We start from the raw sequence: 21,989 nt of genomic DNA on the forward strand, positions 1-21,989 counted from the left end.
TATTAATACAAGAAAAGCTGAATGGGAGAACATTTAGTACTCTGGAGAGAGGAGGGTGTGAAAGAAAAGCTGGAACACAGATCGCCTGTCATACCTATGGCAGTTTTGGAGGAAAATTACACAGGCGCTGTTATGTCTCTATGTAATATGATCCCCATTTTTGTTTGAATTATGTTGGTTTGTAACAAGGACAGAGGAAATTTGGTGAATGCTCAAAGAAGTATCTGAAATATACCAAGTATTAGTTGAGCCACTGATGTGTGAAGTTTTGTCAGAGCAAACGCCTCTCTGGCTTGCCTCCTTTCCCTGTATTTTTCATGCAATAATTAGGACTGATATATATTTTCTGCCTAGAAAAACTAAAGTTCCTGTTGTTACATGGTGTGTTAGGGTGACCCCCCCCCCCCTTTTCTTGTTGCTGCTGCTGTTTTTCTCCATCTCTCTGCAGGAGGGTTGTTAGTGGGATGGGCCACACCTGGGCCCGGTGTGCTCTACCCTTGGAATAGCTGCCTCAGCTTGCGGTCGGGGGGGCTCTCTTGTTGCTGTCACCGAGACAGACAGCACCTCAGCAGCATGAGCTCGTCTTATAGTTTATTTGTTTCTTTTGCACATACACCACCACATGCGCCCATACATACATTACACCACTGAATCACTGATTTTCAGATGTTCTGTTAATTTACTTGCGTTTTCTTTCAAATAAATTAAGTTTTCTAGCCCGCCACCTTGTGTCCGTCTCCCTCTGTTGCAGCCAGTGAGCCAGGCTGTAACAGTTAGTAATAGAGTAAATTCCCTGAAATATACAAAAAGCATCAGAGATATCAGGACCAGCTCCTATTCATGTTTATTACACACTGACCAACCAAATCCGCAATGGATTTTTATTTTCTTATTTGATAAAGGTAATGAGTGAGTGGAAATGAATCAGCCTTTGCTGGCAGGTCAAAGAGAAAACACAAAGAGGACAGAAATGATAGTTGTCAGGAAGCCTCCTGACAAATCAATTTGTGTGAACTTTCAGGAAAAAAACCCTGAAAAATATCTTCAAAACTTGGGAATGATCCACTTGAACGCTCCATATTATGTGCAAATCTGTATACTCTCAGGTTTATGCATAAATATGTCCATAAATCTATAGCATGTAAATCCTTCTGAGTGATGACTGTTGGCATGTTGTAGAAAATATCATACTTCTGCTGTTCATGTCAGATATTCACAAGATAATACATCAAACATAACAAATCACTGAAAGAGCTGTTCTCGTCCACATTCTCTGAATTGTTTTCTTCGTTTTGTCATTGAACAATAAGCACAACATCCACAACTTCATGTCTTTATAGGAATGTATGTGTTAGACGCATAAGTTCTTGAGATATTGTGATCGCGACAGACCTTTGATATGTTTGGTGTAGTTTTTTTCTTACTAATTCAGGGTGTTCTTGTTTTGAACCATTTCAGGATTTGGGTCTTAAGAAAAATCGTTAACATAAAAACATATGTTCTTCAGATTTCTTCTTTGCAGCAATATTGTATGGGATCATAAGTTTTGGCTATCTTTTAAGCATCTCCCTTCTCACCTCCCTCTGAGATGGTTTTTCTGTTCTCGATGAACAGCGTAGCGGCCACTGCGGCTTGTTGTTTCTTGAATGTAAAGTGGAGCAGAATAAGGATTTTGTTTCGCAGAAAATGTGCCTCTCAAGTAACCATCTTGTTGATTATTTATAATAATAAATACTAAGGCACCAAGTACTGCCTCTCGGCTAGCAAAACAAGTGCAACTCCTAAACTAACAACAATCTGTGTTCAAGCAAGGTGGAAAAAAAACCTAGTTGACAAAATATGCAATTGATTTTTATGTACGCACAACCTGGAGTTATATATATCATCAAATAATACATCACGTTCATCTGTTGACAGGCCTAACCTTTATTCCTCTGCGAGAGGCTTTCCTGATCGGGACGTGCTGCATGATAATCTGTCCTCATTGGACTTTGCAGCACTGTCAAACACTCACCAGCCCTCTTTTGATCACTGACTGCCACTCTGTGGTCATAAATATTTAACATGGTTCTACTGCAGTTAGATTTACCCTCTTTCACTTTTAAAGACCAGTATGAGTTAAATTTCTGCATCTCGTTCATCAAACGTTAAGGTTAATATTATATATTGTAGGAACGACAGTCATAGAGTGGAAAGAAAATCTATTTAAGCATCACAAGATTTCCTCCTGAAATGAAAGCGTGCTTTGCTTTAAATCTGCGAAACACTAATCTTGCCTAGTGGACTAAAAGAAATTGGATCTACTTCAGCGAAACAATTCTGTTAGGATAACACTTCAGCTTCCATCATCCATTGAGATGAAATAAGCGACGGAAAAAGAAAGAAAACCCCATATCTTTGTTTGATAATGGCAGCTTCTGGCAATGTTCTGTTGCTGATGCTGTATTTTTCCCATTTCCCCTTTAAAGTGAAGTCATTTCATGACAGTTTGGTTGACACGGCATGAGGCTCTGACATTCGGAAGTAGGCTAAAACTGTTTTGTTCCCTTTAAAACACATCTGTCATGGTGCATCATTGTCAGAAGCCATACAGATAGATGTACAACACACATGTCTGTGCAACAGTGCACCCAGAGGACCAGCATGTAATGCAGCAGCGTTGTGAATAACATAAGACATTTATTATTTAAAAAAAGATAAAAAAAGTTTGTTTACATCTTTGGAATGGTAAAATTTAGTGAAAGTAACATTGCTTTAATGGTACATGTCATGGGTGGATGAAATGGGCAGCACACTGCGGCGGTAGGGGATCCCGTAGATGGGGCTCATCCCCGTGTGACGGAGGGTCTCCACCTTTCCAAACTGGCGCAGATGGAAGAGAAGAGTCAGCTTCCGTGTCATAGTCCTGAGTGCCAAGAAAGATGCCAGAATCTCAGCAAGCAGGAAGACGAGGTAGAGTGAGTGGACGGCTCTCTCCAGGGGCAGGATGATAATTCTTTCATCGGTCACGAAGAACAGCAACACAGGCAGCTGGAACGTGATAGACAGGAGCCAGAAGGCTGCCAGCTCTGGCACCTGAAGGCAGGGAAGGAAGGAGGGAGAATTTGGGCTGGTGCAGACAATGTAGAGATAGAGCAGTAAGCCATCAAGTGATTTGATTGCAGCCACATGGAAGTATACAGATACACATGCAGCTGCAGGCCCAAACACACACACAACAGCTCAATGGCCAGTTATAGCCAAGAAAATAGCTGTTTATACAACCAGGTAGAATACTTAAGCAGCTATTTCCTCGACTGTGTTATTCTATAAAAGAGCTTTGTTTTTGAGGTTTAAGAATATATGTGGGTTCGATTTACCTTTTCTTTTAGGTTGCCGATGTAGGCCAGATAAAGCCGGATGACTTCAATTACTGTGACCAGGACCATCCCGGTTATGAGCAGAGCCTGGTAGTACCCAGGAAGATAGTAGTACTGAAACAGAAACAGAGATGTAACGTGAGTCAGTCAGTGCTCTTGCTCATCACAACGTTTTGCTTACATCTGAGGGGGTTACCTGGAGGTGTTTTGCTATACCACTAGAGGGTGCCACAATCTAAGCTTTCTAATTGAACTTCTGATTTAATATCTGCAACTTTTGAGTACAAACTCACAAAATGTTTGGCTCTGTTCACATTTGTTTTATTGACCTCATGGTGATTGTACTATTTGGATCTTTTCTATATGCAGGGTCAGTAAACTACATCTTGTAAAGGCTCCATCTTCATTTTTCACAACTAAAAATCTAACAATCAAAAGCTGTTTTATGTAACTTGTCCTTTTTTGCAGCAAGGGATCCTTTTAAGATGTAAAAGACATGAATTACTTAGTCTATCAAACCATTTTATGAGCATAATTTATTCAAGTGAATACTGTTTTTTTTTTTTAAACAAAATTCTTAATTTTGCTCAGTGAATTTATTAATAATGTCTGCAGTTAACTCTTTTTCCCTCTGCACAACTAACCTTTACTTCCAACATGAACACAGCAGAGAACCACCAACAAGGAAAGTAAAACACGTTGAAGTACAGGAGCATTTGGAGGGGCAGGTGAGACACCAGCTCATTGACCACTGAAATGCAAAAAAAGAAATCAAATTCAGTTACAAACATCGGCAAGAGCCAAAAGTTGATGTAGACATAATAAACTAGTGTAATATTTTATCATATGACAGCAGGGGATACTTGAAGCTTTTGAAGCTCAACCTCTTAAAATAGTCATGTAGGCGTAGTTTGAAGTCCAATCATGGCAAATAGTAGGTACTTAGTTTGGTAAATACTGCAGGAAATAATGAATAATACAATTATAAAACATCCAGAATAAATGAACAATGTGAAAGATATGAATAAGCTGTTTACAAACTAAAATTTACTCGACCTGGTTGACATGCTACATACATGTTTTGGGTCTGTAATAAGAAACTGGAGCACCTGAAGAATGCCAGAACAGTCTCACCAGAGAAAAAATATAATATACGTTTTTCTGTGAGATGGTTAAGTTGTAACCAATTAGATTAATTAACTTCTATTAACTTCTAACTTTGTATTACGTTTCAAATCGACCAATCCATGTACATTATTGCTAACCCTAACCATACTGTACCTTTAATGCTTAATCCTAACCATTCACTGTTGGGAGCGCAGCATCAAAGTAAGGAATCAGGAGTGGGCGGGAAGTAGAAACATGCAATGATTGTGGAAAATGTTACATAGAATGAGTCTCCAGCTAGTGATCTATTGTAAGAGGGTTTATAGATTAGCACCATGTTGATACTTACAGACAACTGTGGCCAAATAAACACAAGGAAAATAGTTGATGTCACAATGATAAAACAAACAACATTGATTTGCTGACAAAATGCAAGCTGCATCTGTGCAGGAAAGACAGAAAAATGTCGTAGCTGTGTTGTTTTTGAGCTTTTCTTTTGAAAAGCACAGTGGACAGGGGACTTATGTTACTGTCACATTCTCTTATAAGATCAAGTTGAGAAAGCTCCTGTTAGCTCTGGGAAAATGTCAGGGGTGTGGCTTGGCATGAATCATAAAAGACTTTGTTTGACATTGTAGACTGTTTTATGTTACTATGATTTCAAATCCCGCACTACCTGCTCGGTAAACTCTTATATAAGATGATACTAGGGCACGTGCCAAAGTAAAAAGTGTCAATGGAGGATGTGCAAACTCCATTGCGCCTTTGTGCTGCCCACTCAGAGGAATGTTTTGCCAAAAGAATGAAAGATTATGGAAAATTTCATATTTCCTATAGTGTGCCGTGTATCACTGTTCAATTTTATCATTCGAATTTAAAAACGTCGGGATTCTTCGTGTAACTTTCTGATTTGCAGTAGCACGGGGGGTGGCCTGTTTACACACTGCATGAGAAAGGTTTGACCCGGAGTGGGTGTAATGCTAAACTGATGAAAGATAAAACCATCCAAACCATACAGAACCACATGAGATGTCAACAAAAGATGTTGCCTGCAGGACAACAAGAAACAAAACAAAACAAAACAAAACAAAAAAAAACAGACAAAAAAACCCCCAAAACAATAACCAATGCGGACTGGTCAGAGATCCAATGGTTATAGTGGCAACACAGCGTCCAAGTAAAGCAGATCAGGTCCAAAGTGGTTGCCCATTTAGGTCTCCATTGCATTCAACTCCCATTGCTTCCAGAGGTTTCCTCCAAGTGTCTATAAATAACTGAGTTTTGCCATCAATAAAGTGTCCAAGTTTCAGCATGGTCATAAGGTCGACAATCAAGGACTTCCATACAGAAATAGATGGAGGGTCTTCCCCCACCCACTTTAACATTATACTTTTCCTAGCTAGCATTAATAGTGATTGAACCACTTTCTCATTTTTTTCAATTGAAACAGGGATGTGACCAAGCAAACACATAATTGGATTTTCAATCACTTGTTGTCCTATTGCTTTACTTATATCAGAGCACACTTTGTTCCAAAATTTCTGAATGTAAACACATTCCCAAAGACAATGGTACCTTGTACCCACGTGAACTTTACATTTTTGACAATTTGGTGACATACCCACATTATATTTACTGAAAATGTTTGGAGAAATGTAAACATTATGCATAATATTGTACTGCGATTCTTTAAACTTGTTGCAAATTGAGATGTTAGATGGTAAAGCAAGAATTCTGTCCCAAACCTGTACACTTATTTCACATTTAAATAGCACTCCCCACTATTTCCTCAACCAAGAAAGTTTGTCCACACTGAGGGAGTATATTTCTGAATAAAATTTAGAAATAAAGTGTTTATGTTCTTTATTATTGATCAGGAAAATTTCTAAGTGATATGAATCTGGTGTAAACTTAAGAGATTTATTTTTTTGTTGTACATAATGCTTTATCTGCAAATATTTATAAAAATCCTTATTTGGCAAAGAATATTGTTCCTTGAGAGATTCAAAAGATTTTAACTCTCCTTGTTTGAATAAGTCAAAAACTCTATGGATCCCGGCCGAGTGCCAGTCTGCAAAACTTGTTCCTAAAGTTTGTGGAGGGCAATTTAGGTTACCCACCAGTGTGGACAAAATTGGAAATGATCGATTGCCTTTAAAGAGTTTTCTAAGTTTATCCCATGCCTGTAATACATTGCCTAATTAAAAAATATTTTTAATTCTACTTGATAGTGCATTTATTTTGGTGCCAATTAAGTTGACAGGTGATGATGGTTTACAAAGCACTAGTTCAATATTAAGCCATGGTGAGTCTGAATTTTCATGTATCTACGCACTTAATATCCTAGCTTGTAATGAAAGAACATAATATTCTACATTGGGTAGGTTCCATCCACCCAATTCTTTAGGCAATTGAAGTGTCTCCAATTTGATTTTTGGTTTTCTTCCTGCCCATATAAAGTCTGCCATAGCTTTATTAATATTTTTAATGTCCTCAGATTTTAATATAACAAACAACATTGATATAGGATATAGTATCTTAGGTAGAATAACCATTTTTATAAGATTAATTCGGCCTAGAAAAGATATTGGAAGAGCCTTCCACCTTGTCATTCTTTCACAAACACCCTTGATCGTCCCATTTATATTTTCTGTGTATAACTGATTTAACTGTGGGGAAACTCTTACTCCCAGATATGTAAATCCCAGTGGTTCCCAACGGAAGGGCTTCACATATAAAGGTTCTACATTTCCCGTGTCAGATAAGGTCATAATAACTGACTTTTCAAAATTCACTTTGTAACCAGATATTAGACCAAAATCCCTAATGCATCCAATCAGGACCGGTAAAGAATTAGAAGGCTCTGTCAATGTTAACAATATATCATTGGCGTATAGTAGTATTTTATGTTCTATCTCCCCAATCCTAACACCATGAATGTTTGGATTTTGCCTGATAGCCATGGCCAGTGGTTCGATGGCCAGGGCGAACAACAATGGCGACAGGGGGCTGCCCTGAGCTGGACCCCTGCCCAGCTTGATAGGACAGGAGAGCAGACCGTTAGTAAAGACATATGCTGTTGGAGATTTCTATAATAATTTGATCCAACCCACAAAATTGTGACCGAAACCAAATCTTCCCAATATTTCAAACATGTACTCCCATTCAATTCTATCAAACGTCTTTTCAGCATCCATTGAAACCACTGCCCCTGGCGTTTCATTACACTTTAAAAAATGAATAATATTAAACAGACGTCTGGTGTTGTGATTAGAATTACGACCCTTAATGAAGCCGGTCTGGTCAGCTTCCACTACTGAGCACACTACTTTCTCCAATCTAAGGGCTAATATTTTTTAAAGTATTTTGTTATCTACACCAAGTAGACTGATAGGTCTGTATGATGAGCATAGTTCCGAATTTTTGCCCTTTTTAGCAATTAGTGTTATATTGGCCTGGTACATAGAATTTGGGAGCCTGGCTTCTTCAAAGGATCTATTGTAAAAGACTGCTAATTTTCCCTTTCGTAGTCTTAAAAAATTCTACAGATAACCGTCTGGGCCAGGACTTTTCGCAGATTGAAAAGAAGCAATTGCAATGTCAATCTCTAACTGGCATATAGGAGACTCCAAAAAATTAGCTTGAGCCTCAGACAATTTGGGAAATTTCAGATCATTCAGAAGGAAGCCAGAATTAAGTTTTAAAATGTCCATCTCGGAGCTGTAAAGATTTGAATAGAATTCCCTAAAATTATTATTAATTTCTCGATTTCCTATATGCCTTAATTATTGTGGTCCTTAATGGCAGTTATATATGTATTTGAGGGGGCATTTTTTGCATCCATCCATCCATCCATCATCTTCCGCTGGTCCGGGGATTGGGTCGCGGGGGCAGCAGCTTGAGCAAAGAGACCCAGACGTCCCTGTCCCTGGCCACTTCCTCCAGCTCTTCCGGGGGGACCCCGAGGCATTCCCAGGCCAGCCGAGAAACATAGTCTCTCCAACGTGTCCTGGGTCTTCCCCGGGGCCTCCTCCCAGTGGGACGGGCCCGGAACACCTCACCGGGGAGGCATCCAGGAGGCATCCTAACCAGATGCCCGAGCCACCTCATCTGACTCCTCTCGATGCGGAGGAGCAGCGGTTCTACTCCGAGCCCCTCCCGGATGACCGAGCTTCTCACCCTATCTCTAAGGGAGAGCCCAGACACCCTGCGGAAGAAACTCATTTCGGCCGCTTGTATTCGCGATCTCGTTCTTTCGGTCACTACCCACAGCTTGTGACCATAGGTGAGGATAGGAACATAGATTGACCGGTAAATTGAGAGCTTCGCCTTCTGGCTCAGCTCCTTCTTCACCACGACGGGCCGGTGCAGAGCCCGCATCACTGCAGACGCCGCACCGATCCGTCTGTCAATCTCCTGCTCCATTCGTCCCTCACTCGTGAACAAGACCCCGAGATACTTGAACTCCTCCACTTGGGGAAGGATCTCATTCCCGACCCGGAGAGAACATCCAGAGCCTTGAGAAACTCAGGACGGACCTCATCCACCCCCGGGGCCTTGCCACCAAGGAGTTTTTTGACCACCTCGGCGACCTCAGCCCCAGAGATGGGAGGTCCCACGTCCGAGCTCCCCAACTCTGCTTCCTCATCGGAAGGCGTGTCGGTAGGATTGAGGAGGCCCTCAAAGTATTCCCCCCACCGACTCACGACGTCCCTAGTAGAAGTAAGCAGAGCCCCGCCCTCACCATACACGGTGTTGACGGTGCACCGCTTTCCCCCCCTGAGTCGCCGGATGGTGGACCAGAATCTCCTCGAGGCCGTCCGGAAGTTGTTCTTCATGGCCTCCCCGAACTCCTCCCAAGCCCGAGTTTTTGCCTCAGCAACCGCCGAGGCCGCGTTCCGCTTGGCCTGTCGGTACCCATCAGCTGCTTCGAGAGTCCCACTGGCCAAAAAGGCCAGATAGGTCTCCTTCTTCAGCTTGAAGGCTTCCCTCACCACTGGTGTCCACCAGCGGGTTCAGGGATTGCCGCCACGACAGGCACCGACCACCTTACGGCCACAGCTCCGGTTGGCCGCCTCAACAATGGAGGCACGGAACATGGCCCATTTGGGCTCAATGACCCCCACCTCCCTCGGGACATGGTTGAAGCTCTGCTGGAGGTGGGAGTTGAAACTCCTCCTTACAGGGGATTCCGCCAGCCGTCCCCAACAGACCCTCACAATACGTTTGGGCCTGCCAGGTCTGACCGGCTTCCTCCCCCACCAGCGGAGCCAACTCACCACCAGGTGGTGATCAGTTGACAGCTCCGCCCCTCTCTTCACCCGAGTGTCCAGGACATACAACCACAAAGTCGATCATCGAGCTGCGGCCTAGGGTGTCCTGGTGCCAAGTGCACATATGGACACCCTTATGCCTGAACATGGTGTTCTTTGTAGACAGTCCGTGACGAGCACAGAAGTCCAACAACAAAACACCACTCTGATTCAGATCGGGGGGGCCGTTCCTCCCAATCACGCCCCTCCAGGTCTCACTGTCATTGCCCACGTGAGCATTGAAGTCCCCCAGCAGGATGAGGGAGTCTCCCGGAGGAGCACTCTCCAGTGCCTCCTCCAGGGACTCCAAAAAGGGTGGGTACTCTGAACTGCCGTTTGGCATAGGCACAAACAACAGTCAGGACCCGTCCCCCAACCCTAAGGCGGAGGGAGGCTACCCTCTCGTCTACCGGGGTGAACCCCAATGTACAGGCGCACAGCCGGGGGGCAATAAGTATGCCCACACCTGCTCTACGCCTCTCACCGCGGGCAACTCCAGAGTGGAAGAGAGTCCAACCCCTCTCGAGGAGGCTGGTTCCAGAGCCCAAGCCATGCGTCGAGGTGAGTCCGACTATATCTAGCCGGAACCGCTCAGCCTCGCGCACCAGCTCAGGCTTCGTCCCCAGCAGAGAGGTGACGTTCCACGTCCCAAGAGCTTCAGCAACCGAGGATCAGACCGCCAAGGTCTCCGCCTTCGGCTGCCGCCCAGCTCATACTGCACCCGACCCCCATGGCCCCTCCCACGGGTGGTGAGCCTGTTGGAAGGGGGATCTGTGTCATTTCTTCGGGCTGTGCCCGACTGAGCCCCACGGGCACAGACCCGGCCAAGAGGCGCTCGCCAGCGGGCCCCACCCCTGGGCCTGGCTCCAGGGGGGGGCCCCGGTGACCCGCGTCCGGGCAAGGGAACACGGTGTCCAAACATAGTGTTCATCATAGGGGTTTTGTGAGCTGTTCTTTGTCTAGTCCCTCATCTAGGATCTGTTTGCCATGGGTGACCCTACCAGGGGCTTAAAGCCCCAGACAACATAGCTCCCAGACTCATTGGGGCACGCAAACCCCCCCACCACGGTAAGGTGACAGCTCACGGGGAGGCATGTCCTTCTGCATTTTTTGCAATTTTGGCCAAAAATCTGTTGGGTTTATTGGCTAATTCAAAGAGCCTTTGTTTGGCAAATAAAACATCCTTTTCAGCTTTACGTTGTACCAAGTTATTTAAAACTGTTCTAGTACCTTTGAGCTCAGTTAATGTCTCAGGTGATTGTGTTTTATAATAATGTTTCTCCAACTTTTTTATGTTATTTTCCAGTTCTGATTGCTGTGCAAGCTTTTGCTTTTCCTTATAAGCTGTAAATGAAATGATTATACCTCTCATGAAAGCCTTATAGCAATCCCATAAGATTCTTGGGTCACTGTCTTCAGTGTCATTAATCTCTAAAAATAATGTTGTTTGCTCTACTAAAAGATTAATAAATTTATCGTCCAAGAGAAGCAATGTGCTCATTCTCCAGGATCTAGAGCGCTCAATAGCCTGTAAGGGATGCATACTGAGAGATACTGGAGCATGATCTGAGAGACTTATAATACCTATGTTTACCTGTGTAATCAGCTGACAAATATGTTTAGACATAAAGATGTAGTCTATACGGGATGCAGAAAGATGAGGATTTGAAAAAAAAGTAAAATGTTTCACCAGTGGATTGTGAAGGCGCCAAGTATCTACTAAATCAACATCCGCAAGTATCTGCAACAATAATTTAGAATTTTTGGTCAAAACTGATTGTGGGGGGAGTCTATCGGATTCTGGACAAACTGTACAATTAAAATCCCCTGCCAATATCACATTATCACACTCCATGTTTACCAGTTCTGTTAGCAGCGTTGTATAAAATTCCTCATCCTGCACGTTTAGAGCATACATTTCCGAGAAGGACATTTTCGCCATGCAACACCCCTTTGACTAGTATATATCTCCCTTCTTTGTCCTTATGGGAGGAGATAGCAGTAAATGGGATATTTTTGTGTATTAGAATTATAACCCCTCTTTTATTTGTAGAATAAGAGGAATAAATTACTTGCCCCACCCATTCTCTACAGTATTTCTTATGCTCTTCATCAGTTAAATGAGAAACTGTACTAGGTGCACTCTGCGCTCAAGCACAACTAAAGGAGAGTCCCGAATGTTGCCCCCCCACTGAATTAACTTAAATATGAACACAGTGGCTCACTAATATTCAAATTGTGTCATGTCAGCATTTCTAAAAAGCCTGATGAGTCCTAAACAAAGACATAGCTTCACAGCCCATACCAGGCCTAATGCTACCCATCCCCTGAACACACTTAACGTTTTAGCTCTGGAACCACGTTGCTAATTGCAAGCATTGCAAGAGAAGTGATACATGAAAACCACAGTGAATACGAAACCCTTGCTTGCACAAATATCCAGCCTTGCCACCTGAATCATCCCTTTTACAATGCTTGCTTCTGTGTAATGTAAACACTCAGAGTGTTTCACAACAGTAATTATACAGGAGATATGTAGGAAAAGAAAGGAAAATAACCACCTTATCAAACTTGTCTTAAACTGTCATATTGCAGAAGAGTAATTATAATGCAACAAAGTTTTGTAGCAGTAGGCAGCAATCAAGTATCGGTATTTAGAGGAGCTGAAAACAGCACATTTAAGACTGACATAAATAAATAAATTAGACAAAAAGGAAAAACAAAACACTTGAAGAGCAACTAAGTTCCAGGGAAAGTATTTGTAAGATATTCTAGATGAAGTATTTTTGAAAATAACTCTCAACTACTTACAGCATGCAAGTGATTTACTTGAGAAAATGCAGAATAGCTGTGATTGCCTCTGTTTTTTCTAACCCCTGTTATCAAATTTAATCTGTTTCAGTTGTATCTACTTATATGTACTCTATGTTCTTACTCTACTTTATCTAAATGGATTCTACAATGCACTGTACCAAAATAGTCTCACAGACCAGATGCATCCTCCTGCTCCCTGGTGAAGTCACTGTCCGCTGTCCTGTTGTTTGTGAACACAGAGCCTCCCATATAGGCCAGGCCCATCTGCAGGTTCTCTGGTACGGGCGAGTAAAACACAGGCATTGTGGGTAGAGCTGGTGACCATGACCGAGTCAAAAGGTCAGGAAGTGTGATGGTCCAAAAAATGTGTTTGTGTTTTAGTGTCAGCTACTAATCCTTGTTGTCCTCGGTCACACAAATGCACAGTTGCAGACACACAGAGACACTAGTGGATATACAAAGATAAACGCTAGCAGACACTCTAGTGCTAATCAGATTACAGTGAGGGAGGCGGGCTAAGGATTAGGTTCAAACAGCAGCATGGCAGTTTGCCGTGCATGATTGTGATGGCTGCATCTACAGCCACACAAATGCAGTAATGTACATCAAACATCACAACTGCCATACAGTATAATATAGAATGTTACACTTGTATATTCTTAAAATTTAGGATTTGATTTACAGAGCAATGCACAATTGGTTTCGGTTTGGAATTTATTTATTTACACGGACATGACACTGTATACTAAAATTTGGTTACTTTGACCTTTTTTATGGGATTTTCTTGTTGTTACTTTGTATACTTTGAGTTTGATTATTTTTGGTTTAAATAAAACACACTTGTTCGACTTTAACCCGTGCTTTATTGTCCTTCCACTGCTCTCTCCATCACAATGATGCACATTGAAACTACTGCTTAGTAAACTATTTATTCTTTAGAGATGGAATAGGGACAAAACATGTAATGCTGAGTTAGCTTTCAAAAGAAAACAATTCCTGGTAATTAGTAGCTTACATTCAACAGGCATATCAAATTGATAGATTTACATAATATTTTGTGTGTTTTTTTTAAGGTACTTTATTGAAACATAGAAAGTAAGTAATATGGCACATGAATGACTAACACCCTGAACACTGCAGCCAATCAGCGGGTTTTCAGAATGGTGCCTGGCTCATTGCTTTGGCCTTGAAGCACCATTCGTCATGAATGAGACTGAGTTGCAGCGGCAGGGTATGGCCACAAGGTGTCATCATAACTCATCCCTGGGGGCGTGCAGGGGGAAGTGCTGGAACTCCTCTGGCACCTCTTCCCCTTTCTGGGACCTCTTGTAGAAACCGAGTGAGTCCAACAGGCTGCCGATCTCGTCTGCCTTCATTTTCTTCACTGGGACAGTCTGATGTTTCAGAAAGCACACACAAGAGTCCAGACATGTTATCACCAGGTCACAAGGGCAGGAAGTTTGTGTTGCACATTAGTTTAACAAGACATTAAATCATCAAAATTAGAAAAGAAAAAACGTTAAAACTATTCAAGTGTGAGAGGGTTTTATTCATACAGAGAAATAGTGGTTCTTTGTGGATTTAGGCCAGCACTAAATCAATTCCTTCTAAATGGTTTCAGTGGAAGTTTTTATTGTCTCATTCTGGGATGATAACAAGTAATGGAGCTTTGCCACAGCAACAGTGAATAGCAATTTCAGGGCAAACTCTGTTCCAAGTCATATCAGCATTCTTATCAACTGCCATGTTTCAGAAAGAAAACATCGCTTTGCTTGCAGAAATGCTTTATCTCGCTCCTTGAAAGCTGTCTGCCTGTGTTACTTGGTATCTGTTCACTACATCTATCTGCCCTGAAATTCTGGCACTCCCCGTCTCAGGGTAGATGAGTGAAAGATGCACGAGCTCACAACTCACCTTTACAACTTCGTCCTTCTCATTATAGAATATCAGTCGGGGATTCTTCTCCTCCGATGAGTCATATTCCAAGTTGTGGCTGCACAGGAAAGAGGAAGATGAAAGGAAACAACAGATAGGCAGTGGAGGGAAGAATAAAATATAGCCATCTGTTCTGCTTATTTTTAGACTCACTTTAAAGTATTTCAACTTGAGAGACCAGAGACTTGGAAAGCTCACAAAGCTGGCACTGGACTTGAAAGGAGCACAGTTTTGTTTATAACATCCTGTATGAGAAAATCATAGCTGTTTTTGTAGATGGGTCAGGTGTCATCAAGAAGGCTGAGGAACATGACAGGAGCAAAAGGATACTATAAAGCATAGCGCTCCATCAGAAAGTGATGGAGTTCGGGCAATTTCTTTATGCCTCATCCGACCACACTGGGAGCCTGCAGGGAGGACAACAGACAGCCTTTTAACAGCATTGTGCGCGCAAGAGTTTGGTGTTATCAGAAGTGTCAGAAATGGGTTTCATATCTCAGCAGAATGCAAACTGACATGTCGGTAAACAACTCATGACTCTCTCACTCATTTTGCTCGCTGAAAGCCATTTCTGTCTCCTGTCCTTTTGTCATGTGTACGTTTACTGTAGACATGACAAGCCGTCTAGATGACATTTGAAAGTTATCCGTGTTGGACAGATTTCTGTCTGAACTCACCAGTAGTTTCCCTCGGGCTATAACCGGCGTTTCCTCAACCGCTGTGTCATTGTTGGTTTCAGATGCCCAAACGGCAAGTGCAAGAGTGAGCACCAAGAAGGCCCACATATTTTTAATCATATATTTGTATCCTTGAGTGCTTTTGCCTGCAGTATAAGCAAAAATAGGTAACCCTTTAAGCCACTTGGCCAGGTTCTCAGGGTGGACAAGACCAATAAACATTCACATGGGGGAGTTTTGCTTACCTGAGCTGAGTTACTTTACTTATTTTTGTAAGTTTTGTGTCAAAAATGCTTTAAAGAACTGGGCTGCTGGTTTTGCCACTTGCTGCTCATAAATGGAGTGTTGCAACTAAAGTCTTGGTTATTAGTCTGTTTTTGATTTTTGCAAAGGCCGTGCAAAGGCTCCTGCCTTTGGAAATTTATAGTCTCTTCCACATTAGATGTCACTGGGAGTCCACAGAATCCACAGAACATCTGCGCTCTTATCATCATTTCCCATACAGAATATTTTCACCACTGGGAACCAGCCACATGCTGAAAACCAAACATAAGTTACAGCCTATTTGAACTGTAGATATCTTCATTTCTTCCTTTTCCTGAATTAAATTGAAAACAGTGTTTGGAAAGTAAACTTAAAAGAAGGGGATTTGGGATTTATGAACCCCAATTTAAACTCATAAGTTTATCAATCTTACTGGGATTTTATCTTATTTATTTATCTATCTTTACTGTTATAAAAAAAAATCACCTCAAATGGTGTAATTAAACCATTTTAATGAGCTTATCATTGGATAATGCTGTTTACCTTAGGCTGTTTTTGTCAAATTTTAACACCTAGTAAGGATTTTCTTTTTGTCCTGATACATTAAACCTTAGAAATGAAAGAGAGTGCTCTTTCTTTTTCACATTCACATAATAGCATATTAGCACCTTTTGATTTGACATAGCAAATCACTTAAAGCAGCCCCAACAACGTTGGTGCACATCGGTTAGAAATGTTGTAAAGTGGCATCCATCTTTGGAATGCGAGTCTAGTATAGACTCATCTATTATCTCTGATTACTTCCATTTTTATGTGCTAAGCTAAACTAATGTTTATATCTTTTCGCTTCAACAAATTTCTTGTTTTAAGAGACATTTTATATATTCACTCTATTTATCTGTCTATAAATTTTGACGTCCAAAGCACTGGCTTCATCTAGATATAAACAAACGATGATAAGCTACCAGTCTTTCTTTTAATTTCCCTCTTTTATGTCTTTGCCATCCTGCTGCAGTTTCGTGAGAAATCGTGTTTAACTGCAATAAGTTCTCTCTATGAAGTCAGACCTTGTGACAGCATAGCACATTTGCTCCGTGTCAACACCCTGGAAGGAGAAAACACCTCTCCCCTCCTTTATTGAAACGCTCTGTGTTGTCAAAGAGCAAATTCATTAGGTCACCACAAGAGGGTGGTAACAACCGCATGTAAACTTCCTGGCAGTTTGGCGGGTAAAATGTACGTCCAATTTCTAGCCACAGACAGTTATGTGTCCAACAAAAATAAACCATTCCTGCCTGGAATGCTGAAGCAAAACCATCTTGCTATCTCTATCTTTTCCAGACACAGAGCTTTACGGTTTGGGAGTCCTAAACTCTGCATGTACTGTTTGGGATTATGTGTCAAAAGGCTGTAAAATAGTCCCCCTTTTTAAAAGGGTTTCCTTCCCTCGGCAGCCGTTGTAAATCTGTAGGCTTGTCCTCTTCCCTTTCTGGACTTTCACGTTTACATCTTTGTCTTTTTATGTTCCTCTCCTCTTGCTCGCAATGCAAGTTCAGCGTAAAACAATTTACATAGTTGATGTAGAAAAGAAGAAGCTGACGGTATGAGAGAGCAGAAAACACAATGAGCTGTGGGGGTGGGGTGAGTTTATATGTGTGGATGCATGCCATATGTGTTCACAATCAGCATGTTTCAGCTTACATCATGTGACATCTGCCAAAAAGGGGATGTTGTTATTATTAATGTGCTGACAAAGGGAAAACACAGCCATTTATAACCAGACGGCTCAGAAGTTGAAACACAGATGATGAAAAACTTCACAAAGTTTGTACTGAGACACTTTTTCCAGCAGGAGTTTAGTAAATTGCAACACTTGCAGCTGGAAAAAGATCAAACGCTTAAACACTTCACTTAGATCCTGCTTGCTTTAGAGAGCTTGTTATAAAGAGACACACTTCCTGTTTCTCCAAAGCACCGGATGCTGCCCACCAGCCAGCGGGATGTTAGTTTGTGTGGCTCTTTTACTGTGATATGTTTTGTGAGTGTTTTTGAAAAAAAAAAAAATTCAACTGTATCTACTGCTGTGTCTGAGGGCTGGCTTTTAATTGTATGATCAAGCATAAACAGCAAAAAGAAATAGAAAAATGTACTTTCAGTTAGCTGCAGGTTTTTCTATGTGTGTGTGGGTGTGGGGGGGGGGGGGGGGGGCTGTCTGGATCCTCTGGATCTGGATCTGTCTGGATCCTCAGGGCAGCTGGTAGGAAACCCTACTGCATGTCTGCCTGCTGTTCTGCAGTCTGCTAATAAAAAAAGAGGCAGGGCTGAAGTAAGCGGCTACATTGAGGACTCTCAATAAGATCAAAATGTCTCAGTATACTGTACAATAAATGGATATTACCATGGCAAAGTTTAGGTTTGACATGCACAATAATTGCTCTTCTTGGACATTATATTATTCATTCAGGCCAGAATTAATTATACTTGAAAAATATACAAACTCTTGAGCAGCTGCATGTGAATTTCAAAAACAGCACACATGGAGGTATGGTCGTGTTGTAACAACAATGTATTTTAGTCCTAACCTTGATGTTTTCCAACCCCAAATAAGTGAAAACATTGGCTAAACCCAAGCAGGAAGTGATTAACTTTTGTTGGAACATTTTGTATTTGTATGAAAACCAGCAAAATGGTATCAACAGGGGCGACAGTGGTGTTATGAAAGGACATTTTTGCTTTGATCGTGACCTTTTTTTAACCCTAACCAATTGATGACATTGCCTAAATCCAATCATTAAATGACAGATGTTTCAATAAAAGTGTGGTCTTGTCATTAACCAAACATAACTCAGAACATAAGTCTCCTTATTAGATTTCTTTAAAGCAAAGACTTTTGAGACTGACCTCTGCTCTAACGGGAAGATGCTCATTTGAGTCGCATTTCCCTCCTGTCACTTATAGAGGTAGTGCTTCACAGGATGGCATTATGGGCTGTATTTAAAGGTATGAACAAATTTATGTTACCTTTATGATTGTTTCAGCTGAGGGACTTGTGACAGTGTTGGTTTTGCCTGTGGTAAGCTATGGAACCCATGACTTAGAATAAGTGGCTCCAGGGGTGCAAAAGGCTGCTGGACTTGGCAGAAGATGCGTCTTGTACCGGCAGGGACGAGGACATTTCCCTGCAAATTATTGGCTGTTTTTAACTAACTTCAGACTTTACATTATTATTGTAAATGCTATCTGGCTCATTAGAAGGGAATGGACAAATCTGGGTGCATAAACACAAATAAGGACTGCTTACAAAAATATCTTTACATAAAGAAAGTCAACCCCACTGACCCAATGAAAAGACCCTAAACTGCTCCTAATAGAACTGTCTAATCGTTGACTTGAGTAGGTCAGCGTGATCCTCATACACTGTTCTGTGTCTCACCCTGACTTCTGACCTTCCTTGTGGGTGGAAAATCAAAAGAGAATTTTCCCCGTGGTGGTCAACCAACATATCAGATTGCTAAGGCAACAACAAACAACACACTGCTGTCCTCGGTTGTAACGCAGCAGAGCCTAAACTGCGATTAGTGTTGAGAGCACATTTACAAGAATTCGGCAGTGACAGCCTTTGGCGTGGTATGTGGGTCACGTAGAAATAGTTTAGCTAACAACGATTCAAGTATTTGTGTACTTCAGTGGAGAATGGGATGAGGTGAAAGATGGTAGCAACAAAATGTGGGCAAAGGTTTGTTGTGAAGGTGGGAATGGGGCAAGGTTGGTGGAGGGAATTGCACAGATGGATATCAAGTTGCTGGCCACATTAGAGAAGCCAAGGGGCTAACAGACAGCAAGGACTGCTCCCTCCCTCTAATCTGTGTCTGGGTAATCAGAAACACATGGCTCCCCATAATGACTCTAGTGTTTTACTGTGAAATAGAACAAGCCTGAGGGTATACCTATACACCTATATATATTCCACAGGTGTGTATACACACTATCACAAATACATAGTCATTTCAAATGTATAGTTCACTTTGCATGCCAGAGGACTGCAGCAAACACTATCCACTGTAGACAAGGTTTCCACTTTTTTAGGTAGTTTTCAGATAAAGCAAAATGTGGACATATTCCTGCTGGCCAAAAAAGCATCGACCTGTTTAAGTTACAGGTTTAAGTTACAGGTTTTAGTAAAGTTTAAGTTACAGATTTTACCGTTGGAGTGAAAGTTCGCATCTCAAATAACAAAGCTGTTGTAAGCTACAGTTCGCCGGTCACAGACTGGGCTGATTGTCGGGACAGCTGGGGTTCAGTGCATAAAAACATAAGCCATCTACTTATTTTTCTTGTGTTTTGGCAGACACCTTGGGTCTTGTGATCATTTTCCATCCCAATATCTCTCTTTCTGCTGCTCCAGGATGGAGTAAGTGAGAAGCAGGGAGGAAAGTTTAAAAAAAAACAAAAAAACACTTTGGTTCAGCTTTTGGAATTATGTGAAAGCTGAAACCTCATGCAGGCCACATTATGAAGTCTGAAGTCCCACTTTTACTGCACTGATAGCGGATGGATGGGTGTGTAGGGAAATAAACTGACAGGGGGAGGGGGAAAGAGGGAAGGAATGAATGGGAAGAAGGAAAATAGACTACAGTAAAAGACACAAGAAAATGGAAGAGGGTTTAAAAGAAGAAAGAGGAAGAAAGTAACACTTAGAAAAAGGCATCTGACTGATCTGCTTTCTATTAGCCATCAAAATCTTCTCCGCTAATACAGTCTTTGAAATTATGCTGACAAAGGGGGAAAATCCAGGGTAATTTGAAGTTCCAGACAACTGTTTGCACACCCCCTCCATGTGAGGAGAGAAGAGAGAAAAAAAAAAAGAAGAAGAAAGAAGCCTCAGCCTGGATGTAGACAAAGGCTGTGGTTGAACTATATGTCTGACTATTCATATTAATTTGTATTTACACATTTACAGAACTGTTCATATTGAAAACTGTATGTATGTGTCTTTCACACAAGTCCCATGTGTCCCAACTCTGCTGGACTAATGATGCATCAGCTCAGCTCAAGGAAGAGGAAACGGATGCAGTAGAATGGTTAAACTGATATAAATGTTTTTTTAGGTTCTTTATACAGCATTAAGCACAATACTGATGCGCTTCTCTATCCAAAACAAAAACTCCTTCACTTTTCTGACCTAGTTTCAATACTCGGCCGTCTTCTCTCAGCATCTGTTTGGGAGATCGCCTTGCTTTGTGGTTGCGCTTCATTTGTGCATTAAGAGCTGTTTATTTTAATTCTCTGCCAACTAAAGGTAGTTCCATGTCTATTATAATGACAGTCTTAAATCACAGAGCATGTAGATGCCACTGGAAATCTATGAACACACAACCAATGCTGGCGCCGCTCCCCCTGTCATTCTGGTTGCATGCTGACCTCAGTTCTCAGTGGTTTTGGCTCAAGAAAAGCGCCAGCTCCATTTCCAGTAAATGTAATTTCATAGAATCTGCATTTCCACAGGGCTGAGAAACAACATCTATCGTGTAAGAAGGACTGCAATTAGACAGCGCTTTTCGCAGACACAGCGTCGACAGGGATAAGAGATGAAAACAGCATTTTCAGACCTCCTCTGGCTGTGTCTGATGCAAGGAAATGACAGCATTTTAGAAAATTTCGCTGCAACAGACACATTGATTTCAGACTTTGAAGCACTCAGTTATTTGAACGCAAACAAAATATGATTTTTTACTTGCAAAACATCAAAATCTCATACTCACTTATACATGGATGTTTTTAAAAAACAATTTCTGGAAAGTTCACGAACATTGCAAGTATTAGGATGATTAGTATTAGGGTCATTAAACGGCTCAGCGGGTGTAATGGTCATTCTATAACCAGAAGATCTGTGATTTAATGCCAGGGCTCTTCACAAAGTGTCAAAGTATACTTAGGCAAAACACTGAACCCCACACTTCCCCCATGAGTGTATGTGAGTTAGTAAACAAGAAACAAAAATATACAGCATGTAAAACTTAAAAACAAGATTTATCTGTGATTTAGAAGTGCAAATGCATAACAACGATTTCTAAGAGCAAAAAACTCTCAAATTATTTGCAAAAATACTGTCTATGGCAACAGTAAATCTCACCCTTTCACAGTGCTTTCCATTGAATTCTCCCAACAGGCTAAATTCTCTATTCTGAATTTACATGGAAATTGGAAAAAAAAACTAAAACGTCTTTGACTCAACGGTCAAATTAATATTTTCAGTCACTTTCAAGTGTAACTTGACTCCACTTTCTTTCTGCTTTGCATTGCAGAAAATATTTGTCTTTTTCCCCCTCACTCATAAATTTCTTTTCTCCTCTCCTTGCAGGGACTGAAATGGCTACCAGATGTGGTTCCAATCTGTTCCTGTTGCCATGGAAACACAAGGACTGGAATAGTTTTTTTTTTTTTTTTTCAAGTCCAGGGTTTTTGGCTGACTCATCGGGCCTGAGTTTTAAAGCCTCACTGCTCCAAAAGACATGGCACAC

General features: G+C 41.5%; 2 protein-coding genes across 2 annotated transcripts; both read right to left on the bottom strand.

Annotated features, from left to right (window-relative positions):
• Nucleotides 1-2,723: 2,723 nt before the first annotated feature.
• LOC142382827 (transmembrane protein 17A) lies at nucleotides 2,724-12,895 on the bottom strand. The gene is made up of 4 exons (XM_075468949.1): nucleotides 12,769-12,895; nucleotides 4,004-4,110; nucleotides 3,360-3,473; nucleotides 2,724-3,075 (listed from the first exon to the last, which is right to left on the bottom strand). The coding sequence occupies exons 1-4, from the start codon at nucleotides 12,893-12,895 to the stop codon at nucleotides 2,755-2,757; spliced, it is 669 nt and encodes a 222-aa protein (XP_075325064.1). The 3' UTR covers nucleotides 2,724-2,754.
• Nucleotides 12,896-13,524: 629 nt separating this feature from the next.
• Nucleotides 13,525-15,314, bottom strand: selenoe (selenoprotein e). Its single transcript, XM_075468950.1, has 4 exons — nucleotides 15,205-15,314; nucleotides 14,858-14,934; nucleotides 14,507-14,585; nucleotides 13,525-13,986 (listed from the first exon to the last, which is right to left on the bottom strand). Exons 1-4 carry the CDS (start codon nucleotides 15,310-15,312, stop codon nucleotides 13,843-13,845), a joined length of 408 nt encoding a protein of 135 aa, XP_075325065.1. The 5' UTR covers nucleotides 15,313-15,314; the 3' UTR covers nucleotides 13,525-13,842.
• Between the last annotated feature and the right edge of the window lie 6,675 nt (nucleotides 15,315-21,989).

This window comes from Odontesthes bonariensis, chromosome 6, assembly GCF_027942865.1.
Source record: "Odontesthes bonariensis isolate fOdoBon6 chromosome 6, fOdoBon6.hap1, whole genome shotgun sequence".
In the NCBI taxonomy this organism is placed as follows: Eukaryota; Metazoa; Chordata; class Actinopteri; order Atheriniformes; family Atherinopsidae; genus Odontesthes; species Odontesthes bonariensis.

Bases quoted from the DNA above. Each gene is read 5' to 3' on its own strand.
- LOC142382827 (XM_075468949.1), bottom strand. From the start codon at position 12,895: ATGCCTGTGTTTTACTCGCCCGTACCAGAGAACCTGCAGATGGGCCTG. The intron at 4,111-12,768 runs GTCTGTGAGACT...TTTGCATTTCAG, and splicing joins GGAGCAGGAGGATGCATCTG to TGGTCAATGAGCTGGTGTCT. The intron at 3,474-4,003 runs GTTAGTTGTGCA...TTTCTGTTTCAG, and splicing joins TGTTCATGTTGGAAGTAAAG to TACTACTATCTTCCTGGGTA.